This window comes from Vipera berus (assembly GCF_964194415.1).
Source record: "Vipera berus genome assembly, chromosome: 5".
NCBI classification, from domain to species: domain Eukaryota; kingdom Metazoa; phylum Chordata; class Lepidosauria; order Squamata; family Viperidae; genus Vipera; species Vipera berus.
The window spans coordinates 93,236,230-93,262,522 of NC_138207.1; the positions used below are offsets into that span (position 1 = coordinate 93,236,230).

Below are 26,293 nucleotides of genomic sequence, written 5' to 3' on the forward strand. Positions count from 1 at the left end.
GGGGGGTCTTCAGTGCCTGTAGGTTTTTGTGATCTGTCCATACTTCAAATGGCACCTTGCTCCCTCTAAATAGTGTTGCCAGTTTAACAGGCTCCACCTAATAGCGAAGGCCTCCTTCTCCAAGGTTGCCCATCTTCTCTTGCTTTTAGTGAATTTTTTGGAGGTGTAGGTGCAGGGTTGTAGTACTCCACTTTTGTTCTTTTTCAGTAATACAGCTTTGACTGCAACGTCCCTCGCGTCAGCTTGGATTTCAAAGGGCTCCCTGGGACAGGGGTGCTTTAGAACTGGCTCAGCAGCAAATAGTCTTTTTAAATTCTCAAAAGCTGTTTGACAACTCATAGTCCATGCTAGTGGTTGGCCAGGTCACGATTTTCCCCCTCCCTTGCCCGTTCTGAGTAGTTCTGTAAGGGGTAGAACAGTCTCGGCAAAAGAGGGAATGAATTGAAGGTAGAAGTTGGCAAACCCTAGAAAGCTCTGGAGCTGTTAGCGAGTCTTTGGGGGCTGCCATTCAATTATAGCTTTCACTTTGGCTGAGTCCATTTCAATGCCCTCATTGGAAATCCTATAGCCAAGATAATCTAATCGGGTTTGGTGAAATTCACATTTTGACAATTTGACATAAAGCTTGGCATTCAATAGTTTCTTTAACACTTCTCTCACTAGCTTTATATGGTCAGTCATACTTGTACTGTATATCAGGATGTCATCCAGATACACCAGAACCCCTTTGTACAAATGATCACGTAGGACCTCATTAATCAACTGCATAAATACAGCTGGGGCCCCCTGCAGTCCAAATGGCATGACTTTGAACTGGTAGCTACCCAAGGGTCAGTTGAAGGCTGTTTTCCACTCATCCCATTGTTTGAAAGAAAATAGATTCTGGGATGATGTCATGGTTCCGATTAACAAGACAGATCAAAGAACAGTCCAGCATTGTTTTATTCTAAAAAGTCTATAATAATGAAAATGAAGTATCGGCACTCATGGATGGATGCCAGAACTGGAAATCTCCTCCCCTAAACATATCATATCATGCACAATTCCCTCCCTTAATTACATGTCATAAATCACATTATTCTATTAGTTTAACATGTAAAGTTTCACTTCCTTTCTGTAGCCTGCCAATCTTATCAAAACAACTGGGTTAACCTTCCCTCCCTTCATTGATTCAAAGCAAAACAGTTAGAAGGAAAAAACTGCCTGTTATATTGTCAGAGGAAAACCATCCAATGTTTGCAGCATTGACACTTCCAGTGAAAAGGAACATTAGTTCAGGGGTTTTCAGGGATCTCCAACCCCTGAGCTGTGGCCCACTACTGCACCACGGCATGTTTAAAACCAAGCCGTGGGAGAGATAGGCAAATGTGCATAAGCAGAGTGTGCTTGTGTGGAGAGCTCCCTCTGCTCGTGTGAGTGGAGCTTCGTGGGCAAGCACAAGTGCTCTCTGCTCAAGTGTACTCCGCTCATGCGAGTGGAGCTTTGTGTGCATGTGCAAGTGCCTGCTACTCGCGTGAGTGGAGGGTGCATGTGTGCCGCTTGCCTAAAGGGAGCTGTATGCTTAAGCCTGCCACTCATACCTCCCCCCCACGCTGGGTCGCCAAGCTGGAAAGGTTGGAGACTGCTGCATTAGCTGAAAGTTCTTACTTTCAGGAAATACTCCTACTGTCTTAATAAATTTCCTTGTGCTTTCCACCCATTATCTCTGCTTTTGCCTTAAATAATACCTTTACTTTATAATTGCTCTTGTCTAGGAGAGAATTAACACAACCTAAAGTGTAGTTACACTTCTGTTACTGATCTACTATGAGATCTTATACTGAGAAGTTGAAATAATTTCAAGTGACAAGTGCAATGCAACCCCCCAAAATAGGGCTGTCATATCCTTTGTTTATAGTTACATACCTTCCTTCTAAGTTCTTGCTTGTCTCTCAATCCCTATTTGTGTCTTTGGGAACCATTTTCTCATGCAGTACATTCCAGTGTATTTTAATAGCCATTCTCAAGAAAACTGTAAGGTATCTATGGAGTTGACTTTATATTAAGTATATGAAACTAAATTAAATAAAACATAATATATGAAGTCCTCATTGTTATAGTAATTACATAACAGCTGTCAAATGTATAATTTTCTGCATAATTTTCTACTAGATTCTTAGTTGATAGGGCTCGCAACTTAGGCATCCTCCTGGACTCACGGCTCAATTTTGAATTTTGAAAGATCATATACGAACCGTGACCAGGGGAGCTTTTGCCCAGGTTCGCCTGGTGCGCCAGTTGCGACCCTACCTGGACCGAGATGCCCTACGCACAGTCACTCATGCGCTCGTGACCTCCCGTTTAGACTATTGCAATGCTCTCTACATGGGGCTGCCCTTGAGGACCATTCGGAGACTACAACTGGTGCAGAATGCGGCCGCGCGTGTTGTGATGGGGGTCTCCCGATACTCCCATGTAACACCTCTACTCCGTGAGCTGCATTGGCTTCCGGTTGCTCTCCGGGTGAGATTCAAAGTGCTGGTGATGACCTATAAAGCCCTAAATGGCTTGGGTCCGGGATATTTGAGGGAACACCTGCTGCCAGCATCAAGTTCCATTCGTCCAGTGCGCTCGCAGAGGGAGGGTCTTCTCAGGGTGCCGCCGGTAAAAGATTGCCGGTGGATAACACCCAGGGAGAGGGCCTTTTCTGTGGGTGCGCCTGCCCTATGGAACCAGCTGCCCGTGGAGCTCAGGACTGCCCCTGACCTACGCTCATTCCGCCAGGACCTGAAGACTTGGCTATTTGAGCTCTCTGACCCAGGCTGAGAATTTTAACTGGGGTTTTATTTTCAGGGATAATTTAATCTTTTAATTCTCTTTTAACTTTGTATTTTATATTGATGTGATTTTAAAATGCCCTGTAAACCGCCCTGAGTCCTTCGGGAAAGGGCGTTATATAAATCTAATAAAATCTAAACTCTAAATCTAGTAGTTTAGAGATTCAAGCAAGGTAGTTCAGAAGTAATTTGGTCAATCCCTTACTCACTGCAGGAGCTGCAAAAACATTTTGGGCAGGCTGCTATCCATCCTATATTTGAAGACCTCTGAGGAAGGGAAAGATCACTTCATAAACTAACTTATTCAATTGGTCAACAACTTTTGTCATCAGCAGAAACCTCTAATAAATAAACTTAATCTATCTCCCTGCAGCTTAACCTATTATTTGTAGTAATAGTCTCTAGGTCAGGGCTTTTCAACCGGTGGTACTTTAGCACCTGGCAGGTGGTATGTAACCCCTAGCCAAGTGTAGTGGGGGAGGGAGTGAGCTAAAATGGTGCAGCACATGTCTGGAGCAGATCAGCTGGAGCTGCAGTGCTCAGCAGAAGCCCCAGGATCTGCACACGTGGCTACATGCTGGTTGGAGCTTCTGGCACACCTGGAAGAGAAAAAGAGGAGGAGGGCAGAGAGAGGAGAAGCTACAAAAGGAACAGGTTTTGGTGAGAGAGGGAGAGAAAAAAAACATGGAGAAAGAGAAGAGATGAGGCTTTTGTTAGCAAACTGGTGAGGAGAGAGGGGCTTTTGCGAGTGAAGGGTGAGAGAGAACGAGCAAGAGGCTTTCGTGAGTAAAGGGCGAGAGAGAACAAATGAGAGGCTTTTGTGAGCAAAGTGTGAGTGAGTGAAAGAGCAAGCAAGCAAAGTGTGAATGAGTGAAAGAGAGCAAAGTGTGAATGAAAGAGCGAGTGAGGGGCTTTTGTGAGCAAAGGGTGAGAGAAAAGGGGGAAAGTGAGGGGGAGAAGGAAAAAAGAAAAGGCATTGACTTCTGACTTCCTTTGTTGCAGCAGAAGGAAGCATTAACATTGAACCTCAACTTTTTACTTTTCCATAATATTATAAACTAGCCATTTCTATATCAATAAGTGAATCTAACCAGTAAAGCCCAAAATTCCCCTCTTTTTGATGACTAACATCAAGTTTTTGACACCTTGCTAAGCACTGGTGGTACTTATGTCATGTCCTAAAAGTGGTACAATCTGTGAAAAGGTTGAAAAGCCCTGCTCTAGGCAACCAACAATGTCTATTCTCCCTTTTTATGACAACCTCTTAGATCACGGGTGTCAAACTCACTGCGTCACGTGACATGTCGTGATGTGGCTTTTTTTGCATTGCCAAAATAGTTCAGTTTGAAGGTTTTTTTTTAAAAACAAATTGTCTTTGATTCACAGGGAAGATTTCCTCTGAAAGACAGTTCTCCTGCAGTTTGTATTGGTCAAAATGGGCCTCAATGAGTTATGTTATCTTGTATCTTTAAAAGCTTGTTTTATGGTGATAAAATTTCTGTACACCTATATCATTTAAAAACTCATAAAGTCTAGAGCTCTCTCCCTTTTAAAATGTGTTTCAATTTTGGGTACTCCTCTGAGTTTTGTTCCTATTTGTATTTATATTTCTTTTGATGTTATGTTTGATAACTTGATTTATATTTCAATACTATTTATAACATTTTTAATATGTGCTACTTACACAACTTTATATTATGGACTTTTAAAATGTTTTAAATATATTGTACATGTTCAGTTTTTGCAGGAAAAGGTCAAGAGAAATCTGGGAATCTTTATGTTTCTGCAACAAATATTGGCAAAGGTGAGTTACGATTACAGAAGATATTGATGTGATTCCTCTTCTATCTAAGTGGTGAACTTTCTTAATAAGACTTTTCTTCCCTGTTTTTACACAATCTCAGAAAAAAACACTCTCCAACCCCTAAATCCAACTTGACAGGTCTCCAGACATTTCTAGAAATACTAAATTTACTACACTATCAAATGTTAAATTATGTAGTAATTTTGGGAACTTCAGAAGTTTTATAAATTCAGCTGTGCAAATTTCTTGATATTTGCAATGGGTTTTATTGTTTTCTCATGCAAGGGCTATTTTGATCTTCAATGTAATTTAACTAAATAAATAGAGGATTCTGGAAAAAGTTCATGGGGGACTAAAAAAATCTCTGGAGAAGCTGTTGAATGAAAAATCTTCATCAGGTCCAGTCCAAGCTAGGAATAAACAAAATAGAGACTGCTTTAGAAAGAAAGTTGGAGTTTATTGAAAAACAGAACCACAAGACATGAGGCTCTGGAGCAGCTGACCACATGTTGCTGGGAGTGGTGGGTTTTGATACCTTCTGGGGCCTTTGAGGTTGTTTCCTGTTTCCTATGTCATGAAGTTTGATGTGAGTCTGAGTGTTTTAGGACCCTCTTAAAACCTGGAAGGAACCTGAAAATAGCAAACACATATTAAGGCCATTCCTCTACCTCCGCCTCCTACTTACACGCCCCTAGTTTCTGAGAATACTTGGCATGAAATATTAAATGTTCTGTTCTGATGTTGTGGGGTTTAACCCATCTCACTTCTGCTATTGGATAACCTCTGCATTGTACTAAGTACTGTAGTTTCCCTTAATAGATCCTAGAGTCTAAGATTCGCTTGATCTTGTAATGACTTTTGCCCTCCACTATTATTGGACCAGGAGCTTTCTTTTCTTAATCTAAATCTTAATCTAAATCTCATAATCAGCTTTGGAACCTGCAGTAAAATATTGAATGCACTTTACCCAATATTCTGGGTAATTTCAGTTCTACTGTAACTAGATTAATAATTTTCACAACTGGGAAAGGCCCTATGTATTTGGGACCTAGATTCTTGCAGGGAATCCTCAACTGTATTTTGTAGAAAGATACATTTTATCTCCTATATGAAACGTTCATTGGGGTGGGAATCCATCCATTCAATTAGCGTGACTGATGAAGGGGTTTCCCTTGGGCATTCCGGCATCGGCACAAACTCCACTCTGGTAGGTATCTTAAAGGGGGTAAGCCCCGTGCTACTGTGCACAGCACTGTTGTATGCCACTTCAGCGAATGGCAGGAGCTCTGCCCATTTAGATTGCTGGTAGTTGACAACACATGTATTATTCTATCATTGCATTGGCTCGTTCTGGGCCCCCATTCGTGCTTGGATGAAAAGCCAAACTAAGACCTTTGGAGGGCCCTATTAGCTTTATAAATTCACACCAAAATTTGGTCGTGAACTGGATTTTTTGGTCCTTGATTATGCATTTAGGCACTCTGTGGAGCCAGTAAATATGCTGCAGGAACATCTTGGTTAGTCTCTAGGCTGATGGGAGGCTGGATCATGCTATAAAGTGGGCCTGCTTTGAGAACAGGTCCACCACTGCCCACATCACAGTGTTCCTTCTACCTTCCAGAAGTTTGACTAAGAAGTCCATGGCTATTTCTTCCCATGGCTGGGTTGGGTAAGGCACCTGCTGCAACAACCCCAGACACACAGCACAGATTCTCACATAGCTGGCACCGTCCTGAGCATCCTGCCGGCACTAGCACCATCCCGTCCTGAGCATCCCGCTGGTACTAGCACCGCCCTGAGCATCATGCTGGCATTAGCATTGCCTCAAGCACCCCACTGGCATTAGCCCCACCCTGAATGTTCTGCCGGCACTAGCGCTGCCCCGAGCATCCCGCCCATTTGTATGCATGCGTGCGTGTGTAAGGGTGCCTGCCTCCCTTTCCGGGCCACCAAACCAAATAAGTTGGGGACCTCTGATGTAGTCCTTCAGCTCCTTTGTCTCTTTTGGAGTCATCAAGTACATTTCTGGCTTGGGGAGTTTCAATTGCACAGTCTGTGGGACGATGGGGAGGCAAAGCATCTCATTCTTTTTCACTGAACATCTCTGCTAAGTCCTGATATTCTCTGGGGATGGCTGGAGCTTCTGACATTTGTTCCAACACCCTCTTTGTGCTGTCAGGGTTCTTCCTTACCTCCCCCTGATGTTTAGCTTCAGGGTGCTTTTCCCCCAAGGGCCCTGGAATCATCTTCGCCATCATTACATGCTTCTTGTCCTTCCCCCAATGTATGGTAGGGCACCACTTTGCTAACCAAGCTAGCCCCAATATCATAGTTTCAGCCAACTTCTGTGCCACCACGAATCAAATGTTTTCTTTGTGTTTCCCTAAATTCAGGAGCACTGGCTCGGTTAGGTAGGAGGTGGGTGATCCCCACCACCATGGAGCTGTCTACTTGTTCGTACTTCAGAGGTTCGCGCAGCTTCCGCACCCACAACCCCAGGTTGCATACCGTCTGCAAAGCTGACCAAGCATCTGGTGCACCCGGACTCTCTCAGGGCCTTCAGTACTCCCTTCGCTCTCAAGCTAGACACTACAATCTCCACCTGGGCCAATTAGGGGCTGGTGGTCTCACTTACTATTAGGTCATCTTCCTCCTTGCTTTAGTTTGCATAGAGATTTAACTGCAAGTCTTCCCCAGGTGGAGTTATTTCCCCTTTGCCGCTGGGGAGGGCGAGACCTCAATGACCTGGTGCACTGGTCAAAATTTTTCTTTTCCCTTCTTGGCTGTTTTTTTCAGGTTTGGGGGATTCAGGGTTTTTGGGCCGCCCTTGGGGCAGGTGCCAGGCATGCTGCCGCCCGATGGCCCTCCTGGCCACATCAGAAGCAGGGGCCAGGTATGCGCCTTGGAAATTCAGTAGGGTCAGCAGTTGGTGTGGGTTTCTGTCTCAACAGACATCTCCCTTGCCTCTTCTTTGGGTGGTTTTTGATTCCTCCATGCCTCCTGTATTCCATTAGGCTCAGCTCCATGTTTGTCAGCAGTTGGCACCAATCCTAGATTCGATCCGGGAGTGTTTGAAGCAAATAGTTCTTAGTTGAGGCCATCCCTGAAGTAATGGACCAAGAGTCACTCCAGCCTCTGTCTCAGCTTCTCCACTAGTCTCCGAAATTCTCTAATGTATTCTGTTACTGGTCTGCTTCCCTGTCTGATGGCGCAGATCTCAAATTCTGCTAGCTCGACCTGTGTGTTGTCTCCAAAGCAGTTTCTGAGCTCCCCCAGGAATGCATCACAGTCCCCTAACTCGGGGGCTTCCTTGTCATGGAGTCCCATCACCCACTCTGCTGCTTCTCCCTCGAGGTTGGTCACAATGGCATCCATGGAGGCTCCATCACCGGTCCAAGTGTGCCCACCCCTCATTCAGGAAAAATGCCAATTTCTTCAGATTCCCATTAAATGTAACTGATCAGTGGGGGTTCCAGGGGGCCTGGCTCGCCCCAGTATCCCAGTAGCCACCCTTCTTCATATGGGAAGAGGCCAGGGCTGGGCACCAGTGGCCGCCAGCTGGGGAGGTGGCTGTCCAATGGTCTCCTGTTGCTGGGCCACTGCTTGTGAGAGCCTGGCAGCAGCTTGGACTAAAACCAAACTAGGTTGTGGGATGGCAGTTCTTTGGGGCTGGCTGCTCCTATAGCGGCCGTGCGTCCCGTTCTCTGTCATGTTTGAGGTAGCAGGCCCAAAGCGGTCACCAAAAGTTGACTGGACAGTTACACCCTTCACACTGACTCCCCTCCTTGCAGGTCCAGCCCAAGAAATCTCTCTCTCAGCTGCTCGACAGGCTGTCATATATCTCCACTGTACCTGTTTCTCCCAATCTGCTGGTCTCTTTCCCTTCCACTTCAGGATCTGCACCCCCCCCTCCAGGAAGATCAGTGAGAACTCGGCTTCAGCCGCCTTCGGCACCACAACCCTCCAATCTCCTTCCCCATCTGACTGTGGCTTCCTGATGTGGCAGCCCCATCTCGTGCTATTGTTTGCTCCTTTGGATGGGTCATCAGAGTTTCTGCCCCACGGTCCAATTGGGCCATGGCTGGGCTCTCTTTTGCTGGTCCCCCTCTGGCCATCTTCTCCCAAATCTTCACAGCTCTTTCGGAGGTGACTGGACAGGCTGCAGGAGCTTGGGACTCCTTGAGAAAGATTTTCTTAAAAGAGAGCTGGTTTACTCTCAAGGTTCCGACTAACAAACCCAACCAAATAAACACTTTCAAGGCTTTCCAAACTCATAATGTAAAACTTTATTGAGTGCATCATTTCAGCACACATGCAAGCAAAGGCAGCTCTGGCAAAATCCCACCGAATTCCATATAGTAAAAGTACAGAATTTCCCCTCCCCCTTCTTGATCAGGCCACATTGCCCAATTAGGTGGAAAAATATTGTTATGAGAAAGTGTCTCTGGGTTTTGCCAGACACCTGGTGAACTGTCCTTGGTTCTCACAGTCTGCTTTCTTGATCTTTTGAAGTCTGCTTTTCAATCCCTTTCCCTCCCCCCAAGTTTGTTGGCAAGCTGAGAAGCAATAATTGCCGGACCAGCAAAAATGTGCTTTGAACTTGACATTAAGGGCACACAGAAAAGGCAATAGAAAAGTCAGGATTTTTGGGGAAGAAATGATGAACTGCAGACAATGGCTCTGACTACAGTGGAGGAATGAAGAGCTGGCAATGAGCCAGGGGTTTCTAGCAGGTTTAGAGTTCAAGGGAGACAAGGGAAAACCATCTTTGCTCAAACTGCAATTGGCACGGTTCACAAATTTCCTTTTCTAATCTGGAAGTTGAGTCATGGCAACTACTCTTATTTTCTTTTTGATTTGAAACATTTCACTGCTTATCCAATTAGCTTCTTCAGACTGAGCAAGTTGGTGAGGGAAGACCCTATATATGTCTTCCAGTGTGGTTCTCATTTCTCATTTCTGTCTAATATGAATAAACTTGTTAGGTGACTAGGCAGAGTATTGTGTTGGTGGGCTTGAAGAAGACAGATATGTGGTGTTTTCCTAATATCTGTATTCTTCAAACCCACCAAAACACTGAGATAAAATCCTAATTATCTGACACCAAAACATAAAGAGTAATTTAGTGAATGAACTCCAGTTCAGTGAGAGTGTTCAGAGCAGTATGTTGGAGAAACTAAGCAGCCTTTACACAAGAGGACGGCCCAGCACAGGAGAAGCAATGTCATAGGACTAAAATCGGCACTGTACCTTCATTTAAAACAGGGGTCCCCAACCCCCAGTCCGTGGGCCATAGCATGCCAGCAACCAGTTCGCACAAGCAAGCAAAACCCCATCCGCAGGATGTAGGCAGCACACAAAACCACGCCCCCTCCGGTCTGTGAAAAAAAACCTCTCTCCACGGAACCAGTCTCTGATGCCAAAAGGTTGGGGAACTCTGATTTAAAAGAGACACGCTTCTAAGGGCCATAATGTTCACATTTTGGAAGATAGATGAGATAGTTTGAGAGAGGAGTGAAGGAATCCATTTAAACCAAAGTGGAAAATCCTTCCGTCAATAGAGGTAGAGGTCTCAGACACAACCGGTCCCCCATTTTTTATGTTGCTCTTACATCAGGCCCAAGGAAAATCAAGATCACTTTGCAGGTTCTCTAAGGAGCCCATAGGAAATGACCCACTTAGGAGAAAGGATTTAGGTGCAACAACTCTCTCCTACTCACCTAACGAGCCTATTCAGATTAGGTAAGAAATGAAACCACCTTGGAGGACATATATGGGGTCCCCCTGACCAACTTGTTCAGACTGAAGCAGCTATCTGGATAAGCAACAAAACATTTTGAACCAGAAAGAAAAGAAGTCCAGTTGCCATGACTCAACTCTACCTCAATGACTGAGAATCTTCATTGACATATTCTTTTTCTAATCACTTTCAGAACTAGCTTTTCAGCTATTAGGAACCTTTGAATCAACCCGTTTTATAGCACAGGGTGAATTTCCTTCAATCTTTAGTGAAAAAAATTTAAGTACTAGTTTAAGAACTTAAAAAAATATTTTGGAATAAACAGCAATAAGATGATTAGAATTTTGATTTTGGAAAATTTCCAACTGACTAAGGGTCCAGATGGATTTAAAAAAAGATTTTGAAATAAATTATAAAAATCCTTCCTATGGGAAAGTGCTTTTGTTTTGCTAGGATGGTACTTTGAAGGTTGGAAATTAAGGAACTAGAAGGAAGTAAAGATTACAATTAAAAGATAAGAATGCTTAAATTTGACTTAATAATACAGAATGGACCAAATTACTTTAACATTAGCTATATAGAAGGGTATTTTTGAATAATGGACACAGAAGTTAATTTTAAAAGTATCTACCTCTATAGATAGGTTGTGTTTAAAAGATGCTATGGAAGAGGAATAAGTTTACTGGACAAGACTGAGACTGATCTGAAAGTGGATTTAAAAATAATAGGCTACAAAAGAATGATATGGAAAAAATGTTACACTGGGTATACAAATGAAGCCTGCTGATATCTTAATAATTAAAATGGATATACATATAACAAACCAAAGGAGTGACCTGGGTAACTTTCCTACACTGGATTTACAAAAGAGAATTTTTAAAACTTTGAAGAATTTTTTGAAAAAGAACAAAGAAAAAAGATAAAAAGAAACCAAATTCTAGGACGTTATTTGAAAGATTAAAGATCAAAATTGTTAAAAGGAAGGAATAAAAAATTGATATGTTTGATCAAAAGTGTTGTTATGGACTTTGCTGATTAAGACTGAATGATGAGGCATTGATTTTATAGATAAGATTTGGGATATGGGAAAAAGATTATTTGTTGTATTGTAAGAGAAGGTAAGAAGTTCATAAATTGTTTACATTTATGGTGTGGAAAGGAAAAGGTGTGTGTGTGTGTGATGTATCATGTTTTTCTTTTTTTTCTGCTTTTTATTATTTATTGTTCCTTTTTATTTTGTATTAGTTTTTATTATTGTAAATTATAATCTTCATAAAATTACTACAAGAAAAGGCAAGAGAGAAAAAAGTCTCCCTTTCACCTTTGAAACTGACTCTCTTTCACTTTTGGATTACAAATAAAATAAAAGTATGCCATCCACCAACTGCAAAATTTGATGAAGAGAAGAGAATCATTAGAGCAACTAATGTCCTGTTCTGCAATGCTAGTGTTCTAATTTGTGGTGTTTGGCAAAGCCTTCTTCAGTATGATGCTGATTGCTGAGCTTTATTGACATTAAATGCCTTTGGATCATATGCTTCTACTCCATTTAATTTCATGTTCCTCTGTGTTTATTTCCCTTCTGTGCTCCTTTGAGGAGTTTTATTGATCCTGTCTAGAGCTTCTCACATTTTTCTGAATGAGTTTCCATGTAGAATCTCTCCTCAGGCTGCGCTACCTTTATTTATTTATTTATTTTTTATTTTAATTCCATTTATATCCCGCCCTTCTCCGAAGACTCAGGGCGGCTTACAAGCTTAGCAGTAGCCTTCATTCTATGTATATGCCTGCTTATTAGGGCTTTCACACACACCCCCAAGCGGCATTATTACAAAGTCAGCTTAATTGCCCCCAACAATCTGGGTCCTCATTTTACCTACCTCGGAAGGATGGAAGGCTGAGTCAACCTTGAGTCTGGTGGGATGCGAACCTGCACTAATTGCAGGCAGCTGGTGTTACTTTAAGGAGGCATTAGCCCACTGCTCCACCAAGGCTCTCCAATTAACACAGAACCTTGCATTTTGAGTAGGTGTAGTTTACGTTCTATTTAGCTGGAAGGACAAACATTACACATAGGTTGCAGAATACTGTATTGTGAAGCTTTCTTCACTTTCTGTGCTGCTTTAAATAGATTGGTGTCTTCTACTGCCAAACTCCTATGAAAACTCTGCTTTTCTGGAAGTGTCCAAGTCTGGACTAAGCTCTTCTGCCAAGCTGTGGGAATGTGATCATTGCATAATTAGTAAAGATGCCCACCCATTCCTCATCCAAACTACAATCACACACAGTGAGCAATCAGAAACAAAATGATTAGCAGGCTTAGGAAAAAGCAAGCAACAGCACAGCAATCAATCAGTAGACTTTGCCTGTGATGATTCCCTTGATGCTTCCCCAGATGCCTCTGCAGATGTCAGCTCAGAGAAGAATGAACCAGTTCCAGGCACATCTGTAGGGGAGTTGGTTAATGGCTCCAAGCAGCCTTCTGAGAGGGATTTGGTGAGCCTTGGTGGAGCAGTGGGCTAATGCCTCCTTAAGTAACACCAGCTGCCTGCAATTAGTGCAGGTTCGCATCCCACCAGGCTCAAGGTTGACTCAGCCTTCCATCCTTCCGAGGTAGGTAAAATGAGGACCCAGATTGTTGGGGGCAATTAAGCTGACTTTGTAATAATGCCGCTTGGGGTGTGTGTGAAAGCCCTAATAAGCAGGCATATACGTAGAATGAAGGCTACTGCTAAGCTTGTAAGCTGTCCTGAGTCTTCGGAGAAGGGTGGGATATAAATGGAATTTTTAAAAAAAATTGGCTGAGATGCAGCTGCAGCAAGACAGCCCTAAGGCTTCAGGTGGGGAAAGCATGCAGCTACAGCCAGTCAGTGATGAGGAAGAGGAACTGCCTTCTGCATCTGATCCAAGAACACATAGGGCACAGGTGTCAAACTCGCCGCATCACGTGACATGTTGCAATGTATCGCAACTTTTTTTGTATTGTTGGAGCTGGAGTGGGTGTAACCTCTTTATGATGCAACTGGCCCATGGGCCGGCAGTTTGACACCCCTGACATAAGGCAGAGAAAAGCAGGAGCAGTGAAGGTCAGCCCAATTTCTTGTGAGGAGGCAGTCTTGCCCTTCTTGATGGCCTGCACCGGAAGCTTGCTATTTAGCACAGCAGACAGACGGAGGTGGTGGTGGAAACAACGGGTTCATTTCCTAGCTGTGTGGTTTTTGGTCGTTGTGATTCTTGTCTTGTTTTGGATTGACACTGTCCCTTAACCTGGATCATGCCTTGTGAACTCTAGACTTTTCTTGCCTTGTGAACTCTTTTGTATTGTGGATTTAAGTTTGCCTGGTGGGTTTATCTTGATTGGGAAACTTTCAAGTGCCTTGTGGACTCATTGGCCATTGCTCTGTGAACTACCATTGGTCCGCTTTTGGCTGGATTTAATTGGGACAGTTCTGGTTTTTAGGTGAAGGGAATTGCTGGGGAATATTAATAAACCCACTAAACCACTGTTATGTGTGAGTGAGTGGGACAGCATACTGCCTCCTTCACTCTTCCACTGTTCTTTTCTTCCTCTTTCCTATGAAAATCATGCACAAATATTCCATTTGATTCTCCTCTTCAATCAGCACACTCATGTCCTGGAAAGCAACATTCCTTTGATTTAAACTTCACAATTGAACTATGTAATGTGCCCTATGAGAAAATAACATGAAGATTTTTTTTCCTTTTTAATTTTGGAACAAATAAATACAGTTTCAAACCAGTCTCAACAGAGCATATATGACCCATTTGCTGGTATGCAGACTCCAGGTCAGAGGCAGCTGATTACTCTACAAGAGCAGGTGAAGCTGGGGATGCTCACTGTAGATGAAGCTGTCCTGTGTTTCAAAGAGTGGCAGTTAAATCAAAAGAAGAGAGCAGAATCATTTCGCTATCAACAGGTATGTATTTCAAAGAGATGAAAATTATAAAATCTCATTACTAAACCTAGTTTACCTTATATCTCACATTACTTTAAATTTGTTGTCATTGCAAGAAAGGTTAATTGCCACAATTTCTGCTCCCTGTCTTTCTGTAAATAGCATAGTTGAGATTTTAAATAGAACTCTTCAAATTTTAATAGGCTAAAATTTATTTATTTATTTATTATTTAAACCTATATACTGCCCTTCTCCCGTAGGACCCAGGGCGGTTCACAAGGCGATTAAAACAATATAACAATACAAAAGTTAATAACAAATTAAAATAAATTAAATTATCCTTGATTAAAATCTAAAACCCTTAACTCTAATTAAAAACCCAATTACAATAGGTTGCAAATTAAAAGTTCTCAGTCCTGGCCGGAAAGCTCAAAGACCCAGGGCTTCAGGTCCCGGCAGAACGAATGAAAATCTGGGGCAGTCCTGAGCTCTACGAGTAACTGGTTCCAAAGGGCAGGCGCGCCCACAGAGAAGGCCCTCCCCCTGGGTGTCGCCCTCCGGCAATCCTTTGCCAGCGGCACCCTGAGAAGGCCCTCCCTGTGGGAGCGCACAGGACGAAAGGAACCTGATGCCGGCAGCAGGTGTTCCCTCAGATATCCCGGACCCAAGCCATTTAGGGCTTTATAGGTCATCACCAGCACCTTGAATCTCACCCGGAGGGCAACCGGAAGCCAATGCAGCTTGCGGAGTGGAGGTGTTACATGGGAGTATCGGGGAGCCCCCATCACAACTCGTGCGGCTGCATTCTGCACCAGCTGAAGCCTCCGAGTGGTCCTCAAGGGCAGCCCCATGTAGAGAGCGTTACAGTAGTCTAACCGGGAGGTCACGAGCGCATGAGTGACTGTGCGCAAGGCATCTTGGTCCAGATAGGGCCGCAACTGGTGCACCAGGTGAACCTGGGCAAAAGCCCCCCTGGTCATGGCTCCTATATGATCTTCAAAACTGAGCTGCGAATCCAGGAGGACACCCAAGTTGCGAGCCCTATCGACGGGGGGGGTAACACCTCACCCCCCATCATTAAAGGTGGAATAGAATGATTCACTCGAGATGCCTGTATGCACAGCCACTCAGTCTTGGCAGGATTGAGTTGGAGCCTGTTTCTCCCCATCCAAACCCGAACCGCCTCCAGGCAACGGGACATCACGTCGAGGGCATCACTGAGTTGGTTTGGGGTGGAAAGAAAAAGTTGGGTATCATCGGCGTACTGATGATACCCCACCCCAAAACCACGAATGATCTCACCCAGCGGCTTCATATAGATATTGAACAGGAGGGGAGAGAGGACCGACCCCTGAGGAACTCCACAAACGAGAGACCTCGGGGCGGACCACTGCCCTCCTGTCAACACTGACTGCGAACGGCCCAAGAGGTAGGAGGAGAACCACCGTAGAACAGTGCCCCCCACTCCCAACCCCCTGAGACGTCGCAGTAGAATACCATGGTCGATGGTATCAAAAGCCGCTGAGAGATCTAATAGGACTAGGACAGAGGAACAACCCCTGTCCCGAGCCCGCCAGAGATCATTCATCAGCGCGACCAATGCCATCTCCGTGCTGTACCCGGGCCTGAAACCCGATTGGTACAGGTCAAGATAATCAGTTTCCTCCAGGAACAGAGGAAGCTGATGCGTCACCACACTCTCAACAACCTTCGGTAAAAAGCGAAGGTTGGAGACTGGACGATAGTTATTCAAAATAGCTGGATCCAGGGGAGGCTTCTTGAGAAGGGGTCTCACCACCGCCTCCTTCAAGGCGGCGGGAAAGACACCCTCACTCAAAGAAGCAGATATCACTGCCTGGAACCAGCTGTTCTGAACCAGCCCTCTTCTCGCACCCCTAATCAAAAGAAGAGTCTGGAAAGCGTCCAAGGCTAAAAGGCTTCTGCCAAGATTTAATTACGCAGTTAACAAAAACACAAGAGCTTGTCTTCTCAAGCGGAAAAGGTTGCTTTCAGCAACCAGCCCCTCCCCAAACACTTCTTTTATAGAGAGCTCAGGGCGTGGTCTCCCTGTGCCTCCTCCCGAGGAGTCCCATAGTCTTTCTTTGTTTGTCCCTGCTCGTCTGCCTCCTGCGTCGGGCGTCCTTGAACAGGGCCAGCTGTGGGTCATCATCCTCCGCACTCTCGGGCTCACACAGCTGAGAAGAGGTCCCCGGCTGAGGACTCTGCAAAGCCTCTAAATCATCATCAGCCGGTTCGTTTCCCTCCTCCCCCACATCTGAGTCCTCCGATACATCGGACCCGGCTGTCGGACCCACAGGCTGGCCCTGAGTCACAACACCAGCCTCGTGTCTTCTCCCGAGCTGAATAAACCAGCCATGAACGGCACGGTGGTAGAGCTCAGCCTCCCCATAATCCTGTCCACTTCCTCGGGAGTCACAGGATCAAACTCAGTCCAGATAATACTCTCAAGACCGCTCGAAAATGGCAAAAACCTTTCTACAATAGACAGAACTTCTGATTTATGTAAAAAAATCTCTTAAGGTAGCTTGGGACAACTAGAATACTTTTGTCCTAGTGGAATATTTCCCCTTCATCTATGAACAGTAGGGTAAGGAGAAGGTTTTTGAGAATTAAACTTATTCTCTTTGTGTAGTTGCCCACTCCATAAAAATATCCAGTTAGGAAAGAAATCTCTTTTTAATCAAGACCTTGACATTCTTTTTACAAGAGACTTGAGCTTTAGAAGAACCCAATATAGATAGTTCCTGTATTAGCTAGTCAAGCGACAAAGGAGGGACACCTAAAAGAGCCTGGCAAAATTCATCTCAGTAGCTTTCCACACAGTGAATATTTCCCACCACATTGCATGTATTGGGCAGCAACCCGCACTTCCATATTAAAAGTATTTCAATATTTTTATTATATCTTTCATTATGGCGATGCAATGGCTGAGTGGTTAAGACGATGCAATGGGTGAGCTCCCACCCTCACCCCAGCTTCTGCCAATCTAGCAGTTCAAAAGCATGAAATGCAAGTAGATAAATAGGTACTACTTTGGTGGAAAAGTAACGCTGTTCCATGGTGTCATGCTGGCCACATGACTATGGAAATGTCTTTGGATAGCATTGGTTCAATGGCCTTGAAGCGGAGATGAGCACCACCTCCTATAGTCAGCAACAACTAGTGGAGTAAAATCTGCAAGGATTCCTTATCTTTATTATCAACCTCTTTGCAAATATTGGCAGGGTAGGCATCTAAGGAAATAACAATTATTTGAAAAAGTGATTTGTGTGCAATTGTTCAGCTTCTACAATATTGTGTGGGGATTTCAATGTTTGAATGGAACCAAAAGTAAGTTCTTCCTATCATAGTATCCTTCCCTAGGAAAAGAGGATTTTGTTCCCTTTGTCTTTGCATAGCTAAGGATGAGATTTGCCAGCTTGCACAATTTTTCCATCAAGACTGGCTAACTGTTTTGACTTACTTGATTTTAAATGGGGCTGTAGCAGAAGATAATATGTACTAGTTGGGGTTTCTGTTTCAAAGAAACTGATTGGCTGATATCTTCTAACCAAGGTACTAGTGTAAATTCTATGAAAAAGACATGCCCAGATAGTGATAATTTCCCTCTTCTGCTAAGGACTGATTTCCCTTTCAAACTAGCACGATCTTTCATTTGTAGAAACAGAAACCTTATATATTACATGGGATTAAAACTAGAATATTTCCTTGTTTAAAATCTTAAATGAAGAAGAATCATGCAATGGTGAGAACTATCAGGACAAGCCCCCAATTATTTGAAAGTCACACATCCTTTTTATTCAGAATCTCCAGAAACATAATGCACAGGATGGTTTGATCAGGAGTATGTGGTTGCCAGAAGTTCTAGTTTGCTTTTATAAACTATATCAACAATGCCCTGCATAAATATCAATATGTAGATTACTACTTTTGAAAATGAAGGAAAAAGAGACCTCAGTAAAACAATGGTGACACAGTTGACAATTGCAGCTGGATTCAAATCCCACTCTATTCTGGCACCTTGTAGATGGACAGTTTATATCAAATATCAAATATCAAAACCCATGAAGGTTTGGGAAAATCACTTTAAAATTCTTAGTAATTCTCAGCCAGATGAATCTATGGTTGTTCCACACCCAAATAATAAAAACTCCTCCTGAATGGACACCAGTTTTGGTGTCTGAAGTGATAGGAATAAGTGAATGGTCTTCAAAATTTAATATTGAAAGAGAAATTTAAAATTGACTTTGCTGCAGTGGAAACTTATTCAGTGGAGAAACAAGCCTACCAAAGAAATTACAATGGATGGGGACCAGGAAAGGGTAGTATAAAGGGAGGATGTAAGATAAACACCCAGGCAAAATTGTTAACTGGGTCTTCAGATTGGGAAAAGGAACTGTAAGAGGAGATTAAACTGAAAAACAGGAAAGAACCTATTTTTCTAAGAAGTCATAAAAAGGGGCCCAGAACTCAGACAACTGAGCATGTGCAATTAGTTGATTAATATTAACTGATAGACCTTACATATATTATCTCCTAATTTTAATGTACACGTGATGTATGATTTAGTATGTAGTAGGAAATGTGTAGGAGGCAGTCAGAGTGTAACCTCATAGTACCTCAGCCAATGGGGAAAGATGTGGCTGAGGGTTGTATAAAGAAGGGAATATTTTGGGTTGAAACTTTGGAGAGAACCAAGGTTTGATAGCTTATCTCCCTGCTTATTGCAATAAACAAAACAAATGGCCTGAAGAACAAGCCACAAGTTGCCCCAGGAGAGTAAAAGTGGAAATTTAAAGGGACACAAACCTCCACAGGTCTGGAAATGAAATTTAAGGGTCTCTGTGTTTGTGTGTTTGTGTGAAGCCATTTCTAAGAGCTGGGGAGTGGGGGCAGACCCTCTAATAATAATACACAAAACAACAAGGGATATATCCTAACTCTTCCTTTGTTGAATGTATACATGAATATACTCTCACATCTAAGCTCTTTCACAATCATACCCCAGAAGAGCAGGGGGGGAAAGCCTGATTCTTGATTTATGCAGATGATTTCATTTCAAGGACTCCAATTGGCCTTGGTCATAAACGTAACACTCTGTTGTTTAATAGGGGGGAAAAACTTGTAATAAACTTCCAAAAAAATGAAGTAATAATCTTCACAAAACATTTAATGTTTTGATGGATAATATATTAGAATCTAAGTGTGGCCCTTCAAGGCTCCTGTTTCTCTTCAAAGTTAAATACCGTATTTTCCGGCGTATAAGACGACTGGGCATATAAGACGACCCCCTACATTTCCTGTTCAATTATAGGGTTTGGGCTATACTCGCCGTATAAGACTACCCCTCTTCCAACGCACACCAAATAAAAATTAAAAAACATCAGATTTGATTTTAATATGGCAATTTTAATTCAAATGCTTATGACATGCAGGTACTTAGTAGGAAAACTGTCACTTATAAACATAAGACTGTCATCAAACATGTAAACATAAAACAGTGCAAGTGGATTAAACATAATAATAATAATAATAATAATAATAATAATAATAATAATAATAATAATAATAATAATAATAATAATAATAATAATAAGAAGAAGAAGAAGAAGAAGAAGAAGAAGAAGAAGAAGAAGAAGTTGTTGGAAGGGACCTTGGAGGTCATCTAGTCCAACCCCCTGCTAAGGCAGGAAACCCTATACCATTTCAGACAAATGGCTATCCAGTCTCTTCTTAAAAACTTCCAGTGTTGGAGCATTCACCACTTCTGGAGGCAGGTTGTTCCACTGGTTAATTGTTTTAACTGTCAGGAAGTTTCTCCTTAGTTCTAGGTTGCTTCTCTCCTTGACTAGTTTCCATCCATTGCTTCTTGTCCTGCTTTCAGCTGCTTTGGAGAATAGCTTGGCTCCCTCTTCTTTGTGGCAGCCCCTGAGATATTGGATCACTGCTATCGTGTCACCCCTCACCCTTCTCTTCATTAAACTACATGTACCCAATTCCAGCAACCCTTTTCCTATTTTCCTAATTCACTTTTTCACTTTTCCTAATTCACTCTAAAGCTTTCCCTGCGCAGAACCTTAAGTAACCCCAGCTGCCTGCAATTAGTGCAGGTTCTCATCCCACCAGGCTCAAGGTTGAGTCATCCTTCCATCATTCCGAGGTAGGTAAAATGAGGACTCAGATTGTTGGGGGCAATAAGCTGACTTTGTAATAATGCTGCTTGTGGGGGAGGGGGTGAAAGCTCTAATAGGCAGGCATATACATAGAATGAAGGCTATTGCTAAGCACATTGATTTGTGCTTTAAATTGTAAGCCGCCCTGAGTCTTCGGAGAAGGGCGGGATATAAATGGGATTAAAAAAAAGACCAAATGGGAGATCCACTCCAGGTTTTCCAGCCAGCCCGCCCAGTTCCTGAGTCAAATGTGTCCTTAGAGCTAAGCTGCTGCTCTGCTAAGCATTCCCCACCTGCCTTTCAAATTGCTCTTGCATTCCCCACCTGCCTACAGCTGCTCTTCAACTTTAGAAGGAAAGAAGCCCAGACCCCAGCCTGTAAAAATCACAGACTGCAGCTTCTACTCCAATTGGTCCCCGCTTTCCCTGCGCAGACTAAATGGAAGATCCGCTCCAGGTTTTCCAGCCAGCCCTGTCCCTAAAGTTTCAGCACCCGGTGTATAAGACGACCCCTGACTTTTGAGAAGATTTTCATGGGTTAAAAAGTAGTCTTATACGCTGGAATCTACGGTACAATAACTTGCCTTTAGTACTTTTATAGAGGAGATTTAACAAAGTTAATACAGCTGTCTGAACCTGTGTTTGGGGTGATGGTTGAATTGAATACATCCTCCATTTTCTGTTATGCTATCTGAAAAAAGATTAATTTTTCTTCTATTGTTATATGCTCCAAATCAGTCTGAGAATATTATGTTAATTTCCTTCTGTCAAATAAGAACAGCCTTATTCTGTATAATGAGTCAAAGTTTTGTACATTAGCTGCAAATGTATTCAAACAATTAACTTTTGATCTACATTATTAATATCTTATTTGCTTCAATCTCTGATCATGTCTGAATATATTATCAGTTATATAAGTTAGTTGATATAAATTATCAACTAATACTTTCCTTTATCTCATATTACATTAGCTTATTTCTACATTGCTAATACATAAATTCAGTTTTCTAGTTTTAAATTTCACTTCCAATTATTAATTTTACTTTTCAATCCTGATGTTAGTAGTGCAATATTTTATATTACCTGGCCGGATTTAGTTACAGTATATCTTGTTTCAAACTGGTCATTGACTAAAATAAAGTTTTCTGTCTATCCCTCCATCTTTCCATCCCTTCATTCCTCCATCCAAGCCAGGGGGTCTTCAAATTGGCCCTTTTATGACTTGTGGACTTCAACTCCCAGAACTCCTCAGCCAATGTGCCTGACTGAGGAATTCTGGGAGTTGAAGTCCACAAATCATAAAAGGGCCAGGTTTGAAGACTCCTGATCCAAGCAGTTGAACTATTGAATAATAGTGGAGTGAATAAGGAGATTGCAGAGAGATTAAATGAATTATTATGCCTATGTTTACTGCCAAAACGTTTACCACAAGTACTCATTGTCTTTCTTGCTTTTATTATTACAACTAACTCAAAATGGCAAACTTCTCCAACACATCTTCTTCCTCCTATTTTCCCTACAACAACAAATCTGTGAGGTGGATGGGGCTGAGCATGTATGACTGGCCCAAAGTCACCTAGCTGGTTTTCATGACTAAGCCAGAACTAAATCTCATGGTCTCCTGCTTTCTAGCCTGGTGCCCTAACCACTAGACCAGGGATAGGCAACCTTGGCTCTTTTATGACTCGTGGATTTCAACTCAGCAATTCTGGGAGTTGAAGTCCACGAGTCATAAAAGAGCCAAGGTTGTCTACCCGTGCACTAGACCAAACTGGCTCTCCTGGATTTTTCAGTTTGAAAGTCTCTCTACTTTGTGTTGATTCAATTAATTCTTGCCAGATTTGCATGTCATTATGAATAATAATCCATTTGTTCAGATTTCTAAAATTTAAATTTTGCATTTCCAGGAAAATCTAAAACGGTTACGTGACAGCATCACTCGAAGGCAGCTTGAAAAGCAAAAGGCTGGGAAGCGTGCAGGTAAAATCCTTAACTAATTAATAACAGCAATTAGCCATCCTGTTGGTGCAAAACCAAGAAGCTATACAGTAATTAGAAAACTCTTATGTTGGTCCTGGCAGATACATTTTTGTAAAGTACTTATTGTGGCAGGTGGGAAGAGTCATTAAATCTGAGCAAGGTGGAACCAATGAGGACACAATGAATAAAATATATTTTCATAAAATAACTAGCTCCATTTGTTTTAATAAATATACCTAGCTATTTTATGAAATTTGTAATCATGTTAAATCAGACTATGCTATGTGAGTTTTTTTTATATATCACAGTGAATACTTGATTTAACAACTCTCTTTTTAGGAGACATTGTGTCTTAAAAAAACCACATTTATGTCTTGATGTCTTCCTGAAATAATGTACAATAGTGCATCCAAAGTAGTCTAGGTGAAGCAATGCCTTTACTTAAATTTACATTAATGTTTATTAATGATTATGCAATTATATCAGTTTTATCATTTTACATTATTTGTATCATTTGTATAATAACTTTATTAAACAAGTGATATTAATTGCTATATAGCCCTCATATATATTTGCAAGTAGAAACAGAAACACATCTTCCCATTGTATATTACTGTTTTTGTTTTTGGTGATGGTGCAACACTATAATTGCATCGCTCATATTAGGCATATCCTTTAACTATTACAATTTAAAGAAGCCATTGTTTCTTCTGCTTATAATGATGTATAGATCAAAGTGGTGTGTGTTTGGCCAATGACAATAGTGGTTGGATCATGTTCGGGTGCCCTTATGCATCTGTACCACTTCCATACCTTTCCTGAACTCAGTGTTAGAGGTGCTTCATCTATTAATATCCTTCATGTTTATTTATCTACATTGCTTTTATGTCACTCATTGCCACAGACTTTCTGTAGCTATTAATATAAACATATGAAGAGCTCCAAGAAGTTCCATATACAGTACATACAAACATAAAAATAAAAATACTATTATAAATTATGAATAGTTTCCATTGCTCAAAAAGAATAGATAATTTCAATATATTTTAAGCATTTGGCACTTTGCTGACTTTTCTATAATGTATCCAATTATAGCTATTTCTGTATTTTGTCACAATGTTATTTGCAACATATTCTTTAAAATTGTTCATGAGATCAGTGAAAGATTAATTTGTAAAGTATTGTCCATAGAAAGTTAATGAAGGCTTTCTACCCACTCTTCCTCAAAATCTTTATCCTTGTTTTTAAGTAGAATAATAGAGGTAGACTGAAGCAGGGGGATTCAATAGAATTATTAATATACTCCAGGACTCTTACTACAAAATGTTTTTCATATTTTAAAATATGCACATGTGAGTAAAGCACCAGTCTTAATTCTCATGAGTATTTAATTGGTGACAAAAAAAATGGAAAACAACCATGAATGTTGCTGACATCAAATTCTCTATAAAATGTGTAAGAGGGACTGAGCAATTGGATTAAGAGAGGCTACAAGAATCTTCCAGTTGTATTCAGTAGGAAGAAGAAACAAAATAGTGACCAGAGAAAGCTCAATATCCTGAATTTGGCTAGCTGAAAGAGGTACATCTTGAGATGTATTGATATCCTAGCATTGGCAGGCCAACTTTCCCAAAACAAGTTTTTCCTTGAGTCTTGAAGTTTCATTGAAAGGAGAAGAGGTAGATTAAAGGAATTTCAATAAATGTGTTAATGTAAATCTGAAATCACCTTGATCATTAGGGCAGACACTTTTTTCAAGTTCTTTCTTATAACCCTTTTCTGAACTGGTTGTTAACATTTTTCTAGTGACCTCCTGAATCCTTATCAGGCTGTGAACCATTATCATTGTAAATGATGGAGTGATTGAATAAGCAGGATACTTAAGAAGAATAGATGGGGTATAGGCTCCAGGGAGCATATAATTAAGCAACTTTAAAAGGGGACAGGAAAATTAGAAATGATTTTTTTAGGGGAATTTGGCATTGGAGTTTAAGGAAAAAATCTCTAACAGATTTTTTTCCTAAATTAAGATTTGGTACTCAGTTAATCTGAAAGACTGAGAAGAAACAGGAAATATTTGGGTCTTATAAAAGAAAAGAGAAAATAAACCAATAAGAAACTGAAGTTGTGACCTTTAGCTGTGAGCTGAAGTTCATATCTGTCTTTGAGGAAAAGGTCAAATCATTGGACCATCAAGTGGCCTCATTTCAGCTGATGACAGTAGAATTTTTTAAAAATTAAAGGAAGCTTCCCAAGGGAAAACGGAAATCCTTCCAATCTTTGGAAGAGTTGTCTTGGATTCACTATTAGATTATTTTCTTGGATGTGCTATAAAATTGCCCCCCTTTACGGATTACTGCCTTGTCGCAGCGAAGGGGCTAGTACTAGTAGCGCCAGTAAGAATGAAGCGACTGGGTCAAAGCCGAAAGGACACCCATCTGTGGATGCATCTGGTGGTGAACAGAAATTCCAATGCTGTAAAGATCTATTCTCCATAGGAACCTGGAATGTAAGATCCATGAATCAAGGCAATCTGGACGTGGTCAAACAAGAGATGACAAGACTGAACATCATCATCTTAGGAATCAGCGAACTAAAATGGACAGGAATGGGTGAATTTAATTCAGATGACCATCAGGAATACTACTGCGGGCAAGAATCCCTCAGAAGAAACAGAGTAGCCTTCATAGTAAAAAAAAGAGTAGGAAAAGCAATACTGGGATACAACCCCCAAAATGACAGAATGATCTCAGTGTGAATCCAAGGCAAACCATTCAATATCACAGTACTCCAGGTCTATGCCCCAACCACTGGTGCTGAAGAGGATGAAATTGACCGGTTCTATGAAGCCCTACAGCACCTAGAGAATGTGAAGTGAAATGGGCCTTAGGAAATCTGAGCAACAACAAAGCTAGTGGAGGTGACAATATTCCAGCTGAATTATTCAAAATCTTAAAAGATGATGCAGTAAAAGTGCTACACTCAATTTGCCAGCAAATTTGGAAAACTCAACAGTGGCCACAGAATTGGAAAAGGTCAGTTTACATTCCAATTCCAAAGAAAGGCAATGCCAAAGAATGTTCAAACTATCGCACCAATGCACTCATTTCACATGGTAGTAAAGTTACGCTTAAAATCCTACAAGCTAGAGTCTAGCAGTATGTGGATCGAGAACTTCCAGAAGTACAGGGAGGGTTTCAAAGAGGCAGAGGAACTAGAGATCAAATTGCCAACATATGCTGGATCATGGAGAAAGCTAGGGAGTTCCAGAAAAACATCTACTTCTGCTTCATTGACTATGCTAAAGCCTTTGATTGTGTGGATCACAACAAATTGCAGAAAATTCTTAAAGAGATGGGAGTACCAGACCATCTTATTTGTCTCTTGAGAAACATATATGCGGGTCAAGAAGCAACAGTGAGAACTGGATACGGAACCACTGATTAGTTCAACCCTGGGAAAGGAGTCCGGCAAGGCTGTATACTGTCGCCCTGCCTATTTAACTTATATGCAGAGCACATCATGAGAAAGGCAGGGCTAGATGATTCAAAAGTTGGAATTAAGATTGCCGGAAGAAAAATCAACAACCTAAGATATGCAGATGATACCACTCTAATAGAAGAAAGTGAAGAGGAACTAAAGAGCCTTTTGATGTGGGTGAAGGAGAGTGCAAAAGTAGGCTTGAAACTCAACATTAAGAAAACCAAGATCATGATATCCGGCCCTCTCAATTCCTGGCAAATTGATGGGGAAGAAATGGAGGTAGTGACAGATTTTATTTTCCTGGGCTCCAAGATCACCGCAGATGGGGACTGCAGCCAAGAAATTAAAAGATGCTTGCTC

General features: G+C 41.8%; 1 protein-coding gene across 6 annotated transcripts in view; it reads left to right on the forward strand.

Moving 5' to 3' along the window:
- PIK3AP1 (phosphoinositide-3-kinase adaptor protein 1) overlaps nt 1-26,293 on the forward strand; it is a 121,592-nt gene that overhangs the window by 77,084 nt on the left and 18,215 nt on the right. For all 6 annotated transcript variants that reach the window (XR_014026683.1, XM_081329586.1, XM_081329587.1 and 3 more), the window contains exons 11-13: nt 4,555-4,620; nt 14,111-14,298; nt 22,378-22,450. Coding sequence is in view for 5 of the 6 variants with exons in the window: in XM_081329586.1 (XP_081185712.1) it covers nt 4,555-4,620; nt 14,111-14,298; nt 22,378-22,450 (327 nt within the window). In the remaining variant the exon portion in view is untranslated. The remainder of the gene's footprint in view (nt 1-4,554; nt 4,621-14,110; nt 14,299-22,377; nt 22,451-26,293) is intronic.